Source organism: Arachis duranensis, chromosome 9 (genome assembly GCF_000817695.3).
Source record: "Arachis duranensis cultivar V14167 chromosome 9, aradu.V14167.gnm2.J7QH, whole genome shotgun sequence".
Lineage (NCBI taxonomy): Eukaryota > Viridiplantae > Streptophyta > Magnoliopsida > Fabales > Fabaceae > Arachis > Arachis duranensis.
In genome coordinates this window covers 81,545,507-81,561,640 of record NC_029780.3, presented here as the reverse complement: position 1 = coordinate 81,561,640, position 16,134 = coordinate 81,545,507, and the positions used below count along the sequence as shown (strand labels likewise).

General features: G+C 40.4%; 1 protein-coding gene across 1 annotated transcript; it reads right to left on the bottom strand.

Moving 5' to 3' along the window:
* Positions 1-14,869: 14,869 nt before the first annotated feature.
* Positions 14,870-15,727, bottom strand: LOC107474160 (uncharacterized). The gene is made up of 2 exons (XM_016093758.1): positions 15,578-15,727; positions 14,870-15,484 (listed from the first exon to the last, which is right to left on the bottom strand). Exons 1-2 carry the CDS (start codon positions 15,725-15,727, stop codon positions 14,870-14,872), a joined length of 765 nt encoding a protein of 254 aa, XP_015949244.1.
* Positions 15,728-16,134: the final 407 nt, after the last annotated feature.

The following is a 16,134-nucleotide window of genomic DNA, read 5'->3' as shown; positions in this document are numbered from 1 at the left end:
CTGATTGAGAACCGACAGATGATTAGCCGTGCTGTGACAGAGCATAGGAATGTTTTCACTGAGAGGATGGGAAGTAGCCATTGACAACGGTGACACCCTACATAGAGCTCGCCATGGAAGGGACTTTGCGTGTGGAGAAGGATTTCAAGGAAGAGTTGAAGTCAGAGGACAAAGCATCTCCAAAACTCCAACATATTTCTCATTACTGCACAACAAGTAACGCTATTATTCTCTTTTATTTTTCCAATCTAATAATTCCAACTGATAATTTTAATTAAGATCCTGACTAAGAATAATAAGATAAACATAGCTTGCTTCAAACCAATAATCTCCGTGGGATCGACCCTTACTCACGTAAGGTATTACTTGGACGACCCAGTGCACTTGCTGGTTAGTTGTGCGAATCACAATTCGTGCACCAGGCTCACATGGTAAACGACTCACAAAACAAGGAAGTCAAAGTGTACTTGCACTTTGGAACTCAACACACGCAGAAGACACTGTGAGAAAAGAGTTGGCGCCTCTTCCCACGCTAGGCACCAATTCCCAAAGTGGGAAAACATTTAATCTCTTTTATTTCCCACCTTCTAACCACATCATTCACCCATTATAAAAGCCTCACTCTCCCACTTCAACAATCCCTACACCACTCACCTTCGCTTCTCTTTTCATATTCTACTATCCCTTACTCTCTTCTTTTTCTTGATTGGGACAATCAAGTCCTAAGTTTGGTGTTGGAGCAAAACATTATTTTGCCTTCTCTTTCTTTCAACTCCCCCCATTTTTTTCACACTCTCCCAACCTAATGGCACCACCAAAAAGCTCAACCTCAAAGAAAACAAGAACCAAGGAACCAACCTCTAGATCCTCAAGCTCTTTTAATGACTACAAGTTCCTCTCCGCATTCAACCAAAATCAATTTTATGGTTGGGTGAGTGAGAGGAAAATCATTCCAGAAGTTGGGTTTCAACTAGGAAAGAATGAACACATCAAAATCAACATTGAGATTGAACAGAGGGGTTGGTCACTTCTATGCAACCCACCAAGGAAAGTGGTAGAGAGCTTGGTGAGGGAGTTCTATGCCAACAGAGTACCTCAACCAGGGCAACAATATGGCTACATTAGCTATGTGAGAGGGAAATCCATTGACTACAGCCCCTCTGGCATAGAAAGAATGCTAATGGTGAAGAGGACAAGCTCCACTCGGAGCTATAAAGAGAGAATAAAACAACAAGACCATGGGTTTAAGGAGATTCTGAGTAAAATCTGTGTGGTGAATGTGCATTGGATCAATGACAAGGATGGAATACCCAACCAATTGAGGAGAAGAGATTTGAGCCCCTAAGCTAGAGGGTGGTTAGAATTTGTGAGGAGGTCCCAGATCCCCATATCCAACACTTCAGAGGTGACCAAGGAGAGAGTTGTGCTTATCTACAGCATCATGAAAGGAGAAAACATCAATGTGGGGGAGATGATCGCCAACAACATCAACAAAGTGCTGAAAAGCACCAGTGACAACACAAGGTTGGCATTCCCCAGTATTATACAAAGGCATTGTGATGAGGCTGGAGTTGAAAAGATTATTGATGAGGTGCTTGTTAAGCAAGACAAGTTCATAACTGCCAAGAAGATGGCCAAAATTATGGCTGTCCATCCACTCAACAGGGCTAGAGAACGAAGAGCTCATGCTCATGAACCACAACAACAACAAGAAGAATGAGAGACAAAAGAGCAACCTCAATTTCTAGCACTTCAACCACCACCACACTACCAATATCAACAATTTCTAGAGGAATTCAACTGGGAGCAATTGCAAGGAGATGTACACCAAATGAAGGGAGATCTACACCACTTGAGGGAAGATGTCAACCAATTCAAAGAGGCTCAGCAACAACAATGGAGCCAAGTCAACCAGAACATTCAACAACTCCAAGAGAATTGGGAGCATATGAGGAAGGAGTAGCAGGAACAATTTGACTGGGGAGAGGTGCGAAGCGCACTGGACAAAGTAACAGAGCAAGGCAAGTGGCAACAGAGGAACTTGGCTGAATTTAGGCATCACTATGATGCCAGGACCATATCCAGGAGGCAGTATGACATCAACACACAAGCAAAGCTGAATCACTTGTGTAACGCTGTTGCCGCTCTGAACCCAGGATATCCAACCTTCATGCAAGGGATGGAAGAGCTAAGTGCAAGACAAGAGGAAATCCTAGCTAAACATAAGGAAGATGAGAAAAACTACATGAGAAGGCTAGGATTTTGGAAGCCCAAGGATACCAAAGCTCAAGAAGGTTCCTCCAAGTCGGGCGAAGGTGGCTCATCCCCTCCCAAGAAGAAGGACAAAGGGAAGGGGCCAATGAACTGAAGATGAAGCTGCTCATGGTTGTTGAGTCCCATGGTTGACACTTTCCAATTTTTGAATTTTGTTTAAGCTTTTGTTTTATTTACGTCTTGAATAATCATGCTAGAATAGTTTATGTTTTATGCTTAGTTTCAATTCCTGCTTGAAGTCTTTATGAGTTTTTTTTACAAGAAAGAAAATGCCATGTATTTCAAGTCTTAATTACAACTTAAATAAAAGTAGAGCTTGCTTCCATAAGGGTTACTGTGAGTTGTGCAAAAATAATAAAAGAGAACAAAGCCAAGAAGGGTCATCAAACAAACTAAGAAACTAAGTGTAGAACCTTGGATGAACTAAAAAGAAAATGAGTCATGGAGAGTAACTAATCCTAGAATGTATAACAAGGGGAAGACTAAGGGGTGTTCCTTGAATATCCAAAGAACCAAGAGGTAGTAAGCAATTAAGACTCAAGGCTCTGAGCATCAACTACTGGGATAGAAAAGAAAAAGAAACATTAAAAAGCTAAAAAAGAATCAATGATCCAAGTAGATGCTTGTGGTGAAGATGTGTCAAGAAGAGATCTGGGTAAGTAGATTCTTAGGGGTGTCTCAACACCCAGTACCCTAAAACCAACTGGTTTGGGAATGCTAGTGGAAAGCCTAATTAAAGGGTTGTCTTGAGACAGAACACTTAGAGTCGTGGTCAAGAAAGCAAAACAACCTTTACTACCTCGAGGTGACAATCTATAAAAAAGACCCCTAAAGCCTATACCTAAGGGAACACTCAAGGATCCAAGAGCTTTCCATGACAATTAAAGTATTCATGCATGTGTTAGACACTTAGTTTTACTCTTAGTTGTTTTGCAATCATTTGAAGCGAAGTCCTCAATATATAAAAGTTTACTCACATTGATTTGCTTGGGACAAGCAAAGCTTAAGTTTGGTGTTGTGATGACTTGCATCATCTACCCTTCTTTCTTGCATAAAGAATACCATAAAGGAGCATAAATCTCATTTGATCAGTACAATTCATGCATTATTTGATGAATATTATGGTACACTACTTTGAGATGAGTTGTGCTGATTTTCAGGTAAAAAAGGACATCAAAAATGGGAAAAAGATAAACAATAAGCTCGGCGTGTGAAACTGGCGTGCCACTTGAGCGCAAATGCCACAAAATTGCACTAGCATAGCACGCCGTGAGCTAAGCATGGCATGCTAGTACTAAAATCCAGAAGCGAGATCCAAGCATGCAGGTGGGCGTGGCATGCCAGGGACTGGGCGTGGCAGACTAGCACAAAATTTCAGAGAGTAAAATGGAGAACACAAAAGGGGCGTGGCACGCTAGGTTGGGTGTGGCACGCCTGGCCTATCAACTACAATGGACGTGCCACTTGGTGTCGAAGGCATGGCTTGCCAGCTCCAAAAAGTCACTTTGGCATGCCACTTGAAGAACCAGCCGTGGCACGCCAAGCTTGAAGAGTGCATAAATACATGGGCATGCCACTCGAGCAGCATGGCTGGCATGCTGGTACAATGATCCAGAGAAGGGGCTGAAGGCAATTGAAGACTGGGCGTGCCACTTGAAGTCGAATGCGTGGCATGCCAATGCCTCAACCTCACTTCGGCGTGCCACTTGAGCAACCAGGCGGGGCACACTAATACACAAGACAACATGAGCAAGGACTGGGCGTGCCACTTGGTGTCGAAGGCATAGCACGCAAATCCGAGCATGTCACTATGGCATGCCACATGAAGGCCGAGGCGTGGCACGCCACTTACTGGAACGAGACAAGATCATGGGCGTGGCACGCCAACCTTTGGGTGTGGCACGCTGGTATAAATTTCCAGAGAAGATGGAAGAAGGAAATTACATGGGGCGTGCCACTTGGTATCGAAGGCGTGGCACGCCATTCACTATTCTTCACTAAGGCGTGCCACTTGAGCAACCAGGCGTGGCACGCTAGCATCATTCAGAGGCCAAAGAACAATTGGAGCATGCCACTTAAGTTCGTGGCGTGGCACGCCAAGCAGAGGAACCATTCACTCACGAAGGGCGTGGCACGCCAGACCCTGGGCATGCCACGCTAGTGCAACCTTCCAAAAGAGCTAGCCAATAACACAACAAGGGCGTGGCAAGCCAGACCCTAGGCGTACCACGCTAGTTCAAGTTAATAAAGGCAAAAGAAAGTAGAAAAAGCAAAGGGCGTGCCACTTGAGCTCGAAGGCATGGCACGCCAAAACAAGAATTCTACTATGGCGTGCCACTTGAGTTCGAAGGCGTGGCATGCCAAGGTTGACTAAGGGACGAGCATGCCACTTGAAGGATTGAGCATGGTACGCCAAGCTATTTTGAAGGGCACGTGACACGCCGGTGACGTGCCAGCCACACGCCAGCTAAGAAGTCACGCTTATTGAGTGTGTTCTTTCCCTCTAAAAATGTAATTTTCCCTTTTTCACTTTTGTAATTCTTTTATTTTCACTAGGAGTAGTATAAATACCCCCAAGGAGTACTGAAGAGGGGTTAAGCAGTTAGTTCTAGATCCACTTTTACATTCCACTTTTGAGTACTTTTCAAGCTATGAGTAGCTAACTTCCCTCTCATTGAGAGAGGGAGCTCTATTGTACTTGATGGATTGATAATAGTGAAATTATTCTGCTCTTCATCTTCTCTTTGATTTGCTAGAAGGAATTTCAGTCTTAATGCTTAGTATTCAATTATCTTGGGAAAGAGATTGAATGCATTTGGGTTTCATGGGAACCTTGGGAAAGGAAACATGAAACCATGCTTGAAATCCCTTCTCACACTTGAGTAGAATCTAGGTTTTGGTGATGGGATACGTGATATATAATCCCCTCTCTACCTGGCTCGACAAGGGTGTGTGGTATAATCAGGAACCAAGCATGTCTCTCTTCATGAGCAATTAGACTAAGGAATTGGCTATTGATCAAGATCTGAGAGATTGAGTCACCAAGGGATTGGGGCTCAATCAATCATGATTGCCAAGAGGTCAGTGAGTTGCATGATTGAAGAGGATCTAAGCTAGTTTTGATCTAAAGAGACAACATCTCCCAATCTCAATGAATTCCCCCATTCTTATCTATCCATTTCTTTACTGCTTAATTTTACATTCAGCAATTCCCCATTCCTATTTACATTCAAGTCATTTATAATTCAGCACTTTACATTCAACAATTTCTATTTTTGCACTTTATTGATTTTCTTTACATTCTAGTCATTTACATTTACGTCATTTACAATTCTGCACTTCACAATCTTATTGATCCGCTTAACTAATTCATCAATCAATTAAAACTGCTTGGATTTGCCAATCTCTGTGGATACGATCCCACTCTACCGTGGGTTATTACTTGGCGATAATTTTGGTGCGCTTGCCAAAAGAACTAATTCACTAAATTTTTGAAAGGGGTAGTGAATTTTGGTCATCACCTTCCCATACACAAGCTGGTATGGAGAAGTTCCTATAGGAGTCTTGAATTATGTTCTGTATGCCCATAGAGCATTATCCAAGCTCTTTACCCAATCCTTTCTACAGACAATTACAGTCTGTTCCAGGATTCTTTTTAGTTCTCTATTAGAGACTTCATCTTGCCCATTTGTCTGTGGATGAGATGGAGTTGCCACCTTGTGGCTAATTCCATATCTGACCATAGCAAAGTGAAGCTGTTTATTGCAGAAATGAGTGCCTCCATTACTGATTAGTACTCTAGGGACACCAAATCTGCTAAAAGATATCTTTCTTGAGGAACTTCAGCACTATCTTAGTATCATTAGTGGCTGTTGCAAATTGCATCTACCCATTTAGATACATAGTCTACTGCCACCAGAATATAAGTGTTTGAGTATGATGGTGGGAAAGGCCCCATGAAGTCAATACCCTATACGTCAAACAACTCAATCTCTAAGATCCCTTGTTGAGGCATGGCGTAACCATGAGGCAGATTACCAGCTCTCTGGCAACTGTCACAGTTACGTACAAACTCTCGGGAGTCTCTATAGAGGGTAGGGCAGTAGAAGCCACATTAGAGGACTTTTGTGGCTGTTCGCTCACCTCCGAAATGTCCTTCATATTGTGATCCATGGCAATACCATAGGATTTTCTGTGCCTCTTCTCTAGGCACGCATCTACAGATTATTCCGTCTGTGCATCTCTTAAAGCGATATGATTCATCCCATAAGTAGTACTTTGCATCAGAGATCAATTTTTTCGTTTGCTGCCTGCTGTACTCCTTCGGTATGAATCTCACAGCTTTATAGTTTGCAATGTCTGCAAACCATGGCACTTCCTGAATGGCAAATAGTTGCTCATCAGGGAAGGTTTCAGAGATCTTAGAAGAAGGAAGGGACGCTCCTGCCATTGGTTCTATCTGGGACAAGTGATCAGCCACTTGGTTCTCTATTTGTTTTCTGTCTCTTATTTCTATATCAAACTCTTGCAGAAGCAACACCCATCTTATGAGCCTGGGTTCTGAATCCTGCTTTGTGAGTAGATATTTGAGAGCAAAATGGTCAGTGTACACAATCACTTTTGATCCTACTAAATAGGATCTAAACTTGTCAATGGCATAAACCACTGCAAGCAACTCTTTTTCTGTGGTTGTGTAGTTCTTCTGTGTGTCATTTAGAACACGGCTGGCATAGTAAATGATGTGCAGAAGCTTGTTATGCCTCTATCATAATACTGCACCAATAGAATGGTCACTGGCATCACACATTAGTTCGAATGGTAATATCCAGTCTGGTGCAGAAATGACAGGTGTTGTGACCAACTTAGCCTTCAGTGTTTCAAAGGCCTGCAAACACTCTGTGTCAAAGACAAATGGTGTATCAGCAGCTAGCAGGTTATTCAGAGGTTTTGCAATTTTTGAAAAATCCTTTATAAACCTCCTGTAGAATCCTACATGTCCCAGAAAACTTCTGATTGCCTTAACATTGGTGGGTGGTGGTAATTTTTCAATAATCTCTACCTTAGCTTGATCTACCTCTATTCCTTTGTTCGAAATGTTATGCCTAAGGACAATTCCTTCAGTCACCATAAAGTGACATTTTTCCCAGTTTAAAACCAGGTTAGTCTCTTGGCACCTTTTTAGAACAAGTGCTAGATGATCAAGACAGGAGCTGAATGAATCTCCAAATACTAAGAAGTCATCCATGAAGACTTCTAGAAAATTTTCCACCATATCGGAGAAAATAGAAAGCATGCATCTCTGAAAGGTTGCAGGTGCATTGCACAGACCAAATGGCATCCTTCTGTAGGCAAAAAGCAGTAATAGTCATGACCTGCTAGTCTTTCTAGCATTTGATCTATGAATGGTAAAGGAAATGATCCTTTCTGGTGGCTGTATTGAGCCTTCTGTAGTCAATACACAAACGCCACCCTATAACTGTTCACATAGGAACTAGTTCATTCTTTTCATTATGAACCAGTGTCATGCCTCCCTTTTTTGGGTACAACTTGGACAAGGCTCACCCAGGGGCTATCAAAATAGGATAAATAATTCCAGCCTCTAGTAATTTAGTAACATCTTTCTGCACCACCTCCTTCATGGCTAGATTCAGCCGCCTTTGTGGTTAAACCACTGGCTTGGCATTATCCTCTAGTAGGATCTTGTGCATGCATCTGGCTATGCTAATGCCCTTAAGATCACTAATGGACCACCCAAGAGCTGTCTTGTGTGTCCTTGGCACCTAAATTAGTGCTTTCTCTTCTTGTGGCTCTAAAGTAGAGCTTATGATTACAGGAAAAGTGTCACCTTCTCCCAGAAATGCATATTTTAGGGATGGTGGTAGTGGTTTGAGCTCGGGTTTAGGAGGTTTCTCCTCTTCCTGAGGAGTTTTTAGAGGTTCTATTATTTCCTCTGGTTCCTCTAGATCAGGCTAAACATCTTTAAAGATGTCCTTTAGCTCTGATTTGAGACTCTCAGCCATACTGATCTCCTTTACCAGGGAGTCAATAATATCAATACTCATGCAATCCTTTGATGTGTCTGGATGCTTCATTGCTTCAATAACATTCAGCCTAAACTCATCCTCATTGACTCTCAGGGTCACTTCCCCTTTTTGGATGTCAATGAGTGTTCGTCCAGTTGCTAAGAAAGGTCTTCCTAGAATGAGGGTTGCACTCTTGTGCTCCTCCATCTCCAATACTATAAAGTCAGTGGGAAAGGCAAATGGCCCAACTGTGACAATCATGTCCTCAATTATGCCTGATGGATATTTAATGGAGCCATCAGCAAGTTGAAGACAAATTCGGGTTGGTTTGACCTCTTCAGTCAAGCCAAGCTTTCTGATAGTGGATGTAGGGATTAGGTTGATACTTGTCCCAAGATCACACAGAGCTGTCTTGGTACAAGTACCCTCCAATGTGCATGGCATCATAAAGCTCCCAGGATCCTTAAGCTTCTCTGGTAAGCTTTTTAAGATGACTGCACTGCATTCTTCAGTGAGAAAGACTTTTTCAGTTTCTCTCCAATCCTTCTTATGACTTAAGATCTCTTTCATGAACTTAGCATAAGAAGGTATTTGCTCAAGTGCCTATGCAAATGGAATCTTGATTTCAAGAGTCCTGAGACAGTATGCAAAGCGGGAAAATTATTTATCCTGTTCTGCTTGGCAAAGTTTCTAAGGATAAGGCATTTTAGCTTTGTATTCTTCAACCTTGGTTGCTGCAGGTTTATTTCCTACAGAGGCAGGTTGAGAAGCCTTCTTGAGGGAGTTATTATCAGCACTTGTAGGTGTCTGATCCCTCATTGGCATTTGAACGCCAGGATAGGGGGAGGAATGGGTGTTTAACGCCAGATTCCTACCTTTTTCTGGCGTTTGAATGCCAGAACTGGACATGGGTTGGGCGTTTAACGCCAACTTTTCACCCTTTTCTGGCATTTGAACACCAGAACTAGGCATCCACTGGGCGTTTAACGCCAGTTTTTCACCCTTTTCTAACGTTTGAACGCCAGAATTATTCCTCTCCGGGCTCTTAATGTCCTCAGAGGGACTTTGGGTGGCAGTTTGCTCATCCTCTCTCAGTTGTTCTTTTCTTAGCTTTCTTCTGCTTTGAGTTGAGGTATTTAATATTTTTCCACTTCTTAATTGAACTGCATGGCACTCTTCTATTATCTGTTTTGATAACTGCTGTTTTGTCTGATTCAATTGTGATTCCATATGCTTATTAGCATTTTTGGTCTCTTGTAGCATCTCCTTAAATTCTGCTAACTGTTTTGTTATAGAAGATAGTTGCTGATTGAGTTCAGCAACTTGTTCCTGAGGATTAAAGTCAGTTGATACTGCCTTAGCTTCTTCTTTCATGGAGGACTCACTATTTAAGTACAGATGCTGATTTCTAGCAACCGTATCTATAAGCTTTTGAGCCTCTTCAATCGTCTTTCTCATGTGTATAGATCCACCAGCTGAGTGGTCTAGAGATATCTGAGCTTTTTCTGTAAGCCCATAGTAGAAGATGTCTAACTGCACCCATTCTAAAAATATTTCAAAAGGGAATTTCCTTAGCATCTCTCTGTACCTCTCCCAGGCATCATAAAGAGATTCATTATTCTCTTGTTTAAAGCCTTGGATATCCAGCCTTACCTGTGTCATCCTCTTTGGAGGGAAATATTGATTCAAGAATTTTTCTGACAGTTATTTCCATGTCCTTATGCTTGCTGTGGGTTAGTTATTTAACCACCTCTTAGCTTGATCTTTCATAGCAAATGGAAACAATAATAGTCTGTAGACATCCTGATCTACTTCCCTATTCACGTACTGTGTCAGCAATTTGTAAGAACTGTGCCAGAAACTCAGTAGGTTCTTCCTGTGGAAGACCGGAATACTGGCAATTTTGCTGCACCATGATAATGAGCTGGGGATTCAGCTCGAAGTTACTAGCTTTAATGGGAGGTATACAGATACTACCCCCATAAAGCCGTAGTGGGATTGGCATATGGTCCCAGAGTCCTTCTGGACTGTTCATTTCCACTTAGGTCCATGATGGAGAAAGGGAGATGATGTGGATTTATTTTATTTACTTTATTATATAATAAAATGGATATTAAAATAATAAAATAAAAAAATAAAGAATTTGAAAATATTTTGTGAGGATTTTCGAAAAAGAATGAGGAGAGAGAAAGTGGTTAGGAGTTTTTTTTTTGAAAAAGATATGATTTTAAAAATTTTGACCAAATCAACCTAAGAAATTCGAAAATTATGAGCAATTAAAGAAAAGGATATTTTTTTTATTTTTGAATTTTATGATGAAAGAGAAAAAACACACAAAAGACACAAGACTTAAAATTTTTATATCTAATTCTCCTTGTTTTCGAAAATTTTGGAGGGAAAACACCAAGGAACACCAAACTTAAAAATTTTAAAATCAAAACACAAGGAAGAGTCAATAACACTTTGAAGACTTACAAGAACAACAAGAACAAAATTCAAAGACTCAAAGAACTTAAGAACATAAAGAAAGAACACCAAACTTAAAATTTTTAGAAAACCAAAATAAAATTTTCGAAAACTAAAGAAAAATTAACAAGAGAACACCAAACATAAAATTTGACATAAGATTTAAACAAAGAAAAATTATTTTCAAAAAGATTTTAGAAAGGAAGACTCAAAGGAGCAACTATTCACAAGAACATAGACACATTCAACAAATACAAGGATTAAACAGAGAAAAACTATTTTTGAAAAAGTTTTAATTATTATATATTTTTTTTGAAAAGAAAATAAAAGACTCTAAACCAAAAAGACAAATTTTTCCTAATCTAAGTAACAAAATAAACCGTCAGTTGTCCAAACTCGAACAATCCCCAGCAAAGGCGCCTAAAACTTGGTGCACAGAATTGTGATTCACACTTCACAACTCTGGTGCCACTAACCAGCAAGTGCACTGGGTCGTCCATGTAATACCTTACGTGAGTAAGAGTCGATCCCATGGAGATTGTTGGCTTGAAGCAGTTATGGTTATCTTGTAACTCTTAGTCAGGATATCAATAATAGTTCTTAGTTTTAATTGCGAAAAATAAAAAAACATGAAATAAATACTTGTTTTGCAGTAATGGAGAATGGGTTGGAGTTTTGGAGATGCTCTGTCTTCTGAATCTCTGCTTTCCCACTGTCTTCTTCTTCACGCACGCAAGGCTCCTTCCATGGCAAGCTGTATGTCGGTGGATGACTGTTGTCAATGGCTACCATCCATCCTTTCAGTGAAAAAGGTCTATATACATGGCTAATCATCTGTCGGTTCTCACTTGCGCTGGAATAGGATCCAGTGATCCTTTTGCTTCTGTCACTACGCCCAACATTCATGAGTTTGAAGCTCTTCACAGTAATTCCATCCCAGATCCTATTCGGAATACCATAGACAAGGTTTAGACTTTCCAGATCTCAAGAATACTGCCAATTGATTCTAGCTTATACCACAAAGACTCTGGTCTCACGGATTGAACGCTCTGTTGTCAGGAGATGCAGTCAAACTCATGAACCAGGAACCCAAGAGATACACACTCAATCTAAGGTAGAACGGAAGTGGTTGTCAGGCACGCGTTCATAGGTTGAGAATGGTGATGAGTGTCATTGATCATCACATTCATAATGTTTAAGTGTGAGTGAATATCTTAGAATAGAATCAAGCGTGATTGAATAGAAAGATAGAAGTAATTGTATTAATCCATTGAGACACAGCAAAGCTCCTCACCCCCAACCATGGGGTTTAGAGACTCATGCGATAGAAGATACAAATTCAGATGTAAAATGTCATGAGATGCAAAATGAATCTCTAAAAGTAGTTTTTATACTAAACTAGTAACCTAGGTTTATAGAAAATGAGTAAACTAAGATAGATAGTGCAGAAATCCACTTCCGGGGCCCACTTGGTGTGTGTTTGGGATGAGCATTGAAGCTTTCACCTATAGAGACATTTCTTGGAGTTAAATGCCAGCTTTGGTGCCAGTTTGGGCGTTTGACTCCAGCTTGTAACTCAGTTCTGGTGTTTAACGCCATAATAGGGCAGGAAGTTGGCGTTTAAATGCCATTTTGCATCGTCAAAACTCGAGCAAAGTATGGACTATTATATACTTTTGGAAAGCCCTGATGTCTACTTTTCAAAACAATTAAGAGCGCGCCAATTGGGCTTCTGTAGCTCTAGAAAATCTATTTCGAGTGCAGGGAGGTCAGAATCCAATAGCATATGCAGTCCTTTTTTAGCCTCTGAATCAGATTTTTGCTCAGGTCCCTCAATTTCAGCCAGAAAATACCTGAAATAACAGAAAAACACACAAACTCATAGTAAAGTCTAGAAATGTGATTTTTGCATAAAAACTAATAAAAATAGACTAAAAAGTAACTAGATCCTACTAAAACTATATGAAAATTCCCCCAAAAAGCGTATAAAATATGAGCGATTTCAATTTAACAAGGAAGCATATAATCTACTTCTACTCTAGAACTAAACAATTAACTAAGACAAGAATCAAGCAATCAAGATTTTTGGTTTTCAAATATGAATAATAAAAGAAACTCTTGGCTAAGCATAGGAATTCGGGTTACCATCCTTGTCTAACAGCCATATCTTGATAATTATGAGGAACCAAACTCACTAAGTCTACCTCCAAGAGCTTTAAGTACGTAATATCTACTCTTAAGCTTGAGGTATGTCAAGTGGCTTGATCAATCTCAACTCATAAGTCCCAATCCAACTACCAATTGACTTAGTAGTAGATTAGTGTCAATGGGTATCAACTTGACCACTAAGGGTTCTCAAATCACCAAATCAATTAGACCCAATGACTCAAGTTTACTCAATTCCCTTAGCCTAGGCCAAGAGTAAGGAAAACTACTCCATAATCAAAGGAAACATTTTATCAAAGACAAAACATGCATTAACAAAAGACATCTTCAAATTGCAATTAAATTGGAAATTAAAGATACTCACTAACAATTATTAATGGAAAACAACTCAAACAACACTAATAATCATGGAAAACATCAATCTATTCATAGAGATTCAAGATCCACAAAATTCATGAGTGAGAAGAAATTGGGAAAGAACAAAATAACACAAACTCAACACAAGATCTAAGTAAAATTATGCTAGGGAATCAAATTAAGTAATCAAAACTAGAAATTAACAAAACCCAATTCAGAATTTCAACAATAGAAGATCAAATCAAACTAGTTCTAGAGAGGAATAGAGGTTTCTCTCTATAGAAGAATAAGAACCAAAAACTAGCTAAAATTGTTTCTAAGTGTGTAATGAATGATCCTCCTACTTTCCCCCTTGGTTCCTTGGGGATTTTGCATGCAGCAGCAGCTTGAATTTTGGCCTGGAGAGCCTCAGAAATTGCCAGCCACGATTTTATTAATAAGGTCACGTGCTGCATGTCACACGTACACGTCTATCACGCGTTCACGTTGATGAATTTGCAATCCACGCATACGTACAAGGCACGCGTGCGCGTTGATGGAATTTTCTTCAATGTACGCGAATGCGCCGATTTGAGCGCACCAAGATGAAGCATGCTCCCACGCGTGCGCGTCGGTGGCACTTCTCCAAAGCTCCAATTTTTTATGTTCCTTCCACTTTGTGCATGCTTCTTTTCCATCTTCTAGACCAATCTTGCCCTGTAAACTCTGAATTCATTTAACAAATGCATCACGGCATCGAATGGTGATAGAAGAGATTAAAATATAGCATTTTTAGGGTCAAATAAACATGTTTTTAACCATGAGACAAAATAAGGAAGGGAACACAAAACCATGCATTTTATGTGGATAAGTGCGAAAAGTATTGACAAAATCCCCTAAAATCAACACAAGATTAACCATAAAATTGGGGTTTATCAAACCTCTCCATACTTAAACCAAAGGACATAGGAGAAAGAGGTTTATGAAATGCAACTAATGCAAATGCGTCTATCTACTTGGTCAAGGGTGAATTTATCCTCCAAGAACATATATGAGCACATAGGGCTAAGGTGACATATAGTCCATGAATCCCAACAATTCAAACATCAAAATGAACTGCATATAACTTGCGAGACGAACGCTTGTGAAAGCCGGGAACAAGGAGTTGAGCATCGAACCCTCACCGGAAGTGTATCTGCTCTATTCACTCAAGTGCCCCTTTTTTTTACAACATAGAGAAAGGCATTTTAAACACATTCTTGGCATAAATTCAACTAGATAGGTCAAGAAAACACTCACAAATTCATACAATATTCAAAATAAAGCATTTTCTTCAAACACAACCAATTCAACAAAATTTGCCAAGATGAATGAAATCTTAATGAATATCACAACACTCTAACAAAATTAACAAAATCTAGCATATCAAGACAAACTCACAACATCAAGAAACACAAAATTCACAAAGAATCTAAGGCTAGAAGTAAGAAAGTATACACAAGGAAGATCATACCATGGTAGGGTGTCTCCCACTTAGCACTTTTCTTTAACATCCTTAAGTCGGACGGTCATGAGCCTACGCTTCCTTTCCTTTTGGTGCATCCTCAAGTAGGAGCACCTCTACTTCCCTTGAAAGTTGCCTCACTTTGAGGGTTAAATAATTCTACCACACCATAGGGCTTTACCTCCTTCACCTTGAAGGGTCTTTCCCATATTGAATGGAGGTTTCCAGGCATGAACCTGAGCCTCGAGTTGTAGAGGAAAACTTCATCACCTTCTTGAAAATATTTGTTCCGAATATAGTGATCATGGAATGGCTTAGGCTTTTTCTTGTAAATTCGAGCATTCTCATATGCCTTCATTCTTAGACATTCAAGCTCCTCCAGTTGCAATTTTCTAGCTATACCCACCTTGGTGATGTCCATGTTACACTGCTTTACCGCCCAATAGACCTTATGCTCAATCTCCACTGGTAGGTGGCACGCCTTACCATAGACGATCCGAAAGGGGCTCATCCCTAATGGAGTCTTGTAGGCCGTCCTATATGCCCATAGTGCATCTCCCAACCGAGAGCTCCAGTCCTTCCTTTGTGAATTCACCACTTTCTCCAAAATTCGCTTGATCTCCCGGTTGGACACCTCCGCTTGCCCATTTGTTTGGGGGTGAAAAGCAGTGGAAACCTTGTGTACTATTCCGTAGCGCTTGAGTAGTTCTTCTACCTTCATGTTACAAAAGTGGGAACCTTAGTCGCTCACGATTGCTCGTGGCAACCCATAGTGGCACACAATATTATTTCTAATGAAAGAAATCACAGCATTAGTGTCATCAAGGCGGGTAGGTATCGCTTCCACCCACTTTGATACGTAGTCAACCGCCAACAAAATATACAAATACCCACTTGAGTTAGGAAATGGTCCTATAAAGTCTATGCCCCATACATCAAAGATTTCATTAAATAACATTGGTTTTTGAGGCCTTTCATCCCTTTGGGATGCATTTCCCGACTTCTGACATTGATGACACGACACACAAAATTGGTTAAAATCCTTGAATAGTGTTGGTCACCAGAATCCACATTCCGAAACCTTTTTAGCCGTCTGTTGTGGGCCAATGTGACCACCATACTCGGATGAATGACAAGATTCAAGAATGGGTTGGATTTCGAATTCTGGGACACATCTACGATTTACTTGGTCTACTCCCCTCTTCCATAAGTGAGGGTCATACCAAATGTAATATTTGGAATCACTTCTCAACTTATCCCTTTCATGTTTTGAAAAGTTGGGAGGGAAAATCTTAGTAACCAAGTAGTTCGTCATAGGAGCAAACCAAGGAAAACTATCCGAAATAGCATGCAAACTATTCAAAA

What these genes read in the sequence shown, in the direction of transcription:
- LOC107474160 (XM_016093758.1), bottom strand. Translation starts at nt 15,727, where the DNA reads ATGTTATTTAATGAAATCTTTGATGTATGGGGCATAGACTTTATAGGA. An exon ending in GCCTTGATGACACTAATGCT is followed by an intron (nt 15,485 to 15,577) that starts GTGATTTCTTTC and finishes TGTAACATGAAG; the next exon opens with GTAGAAGAACTACTCAAGCG.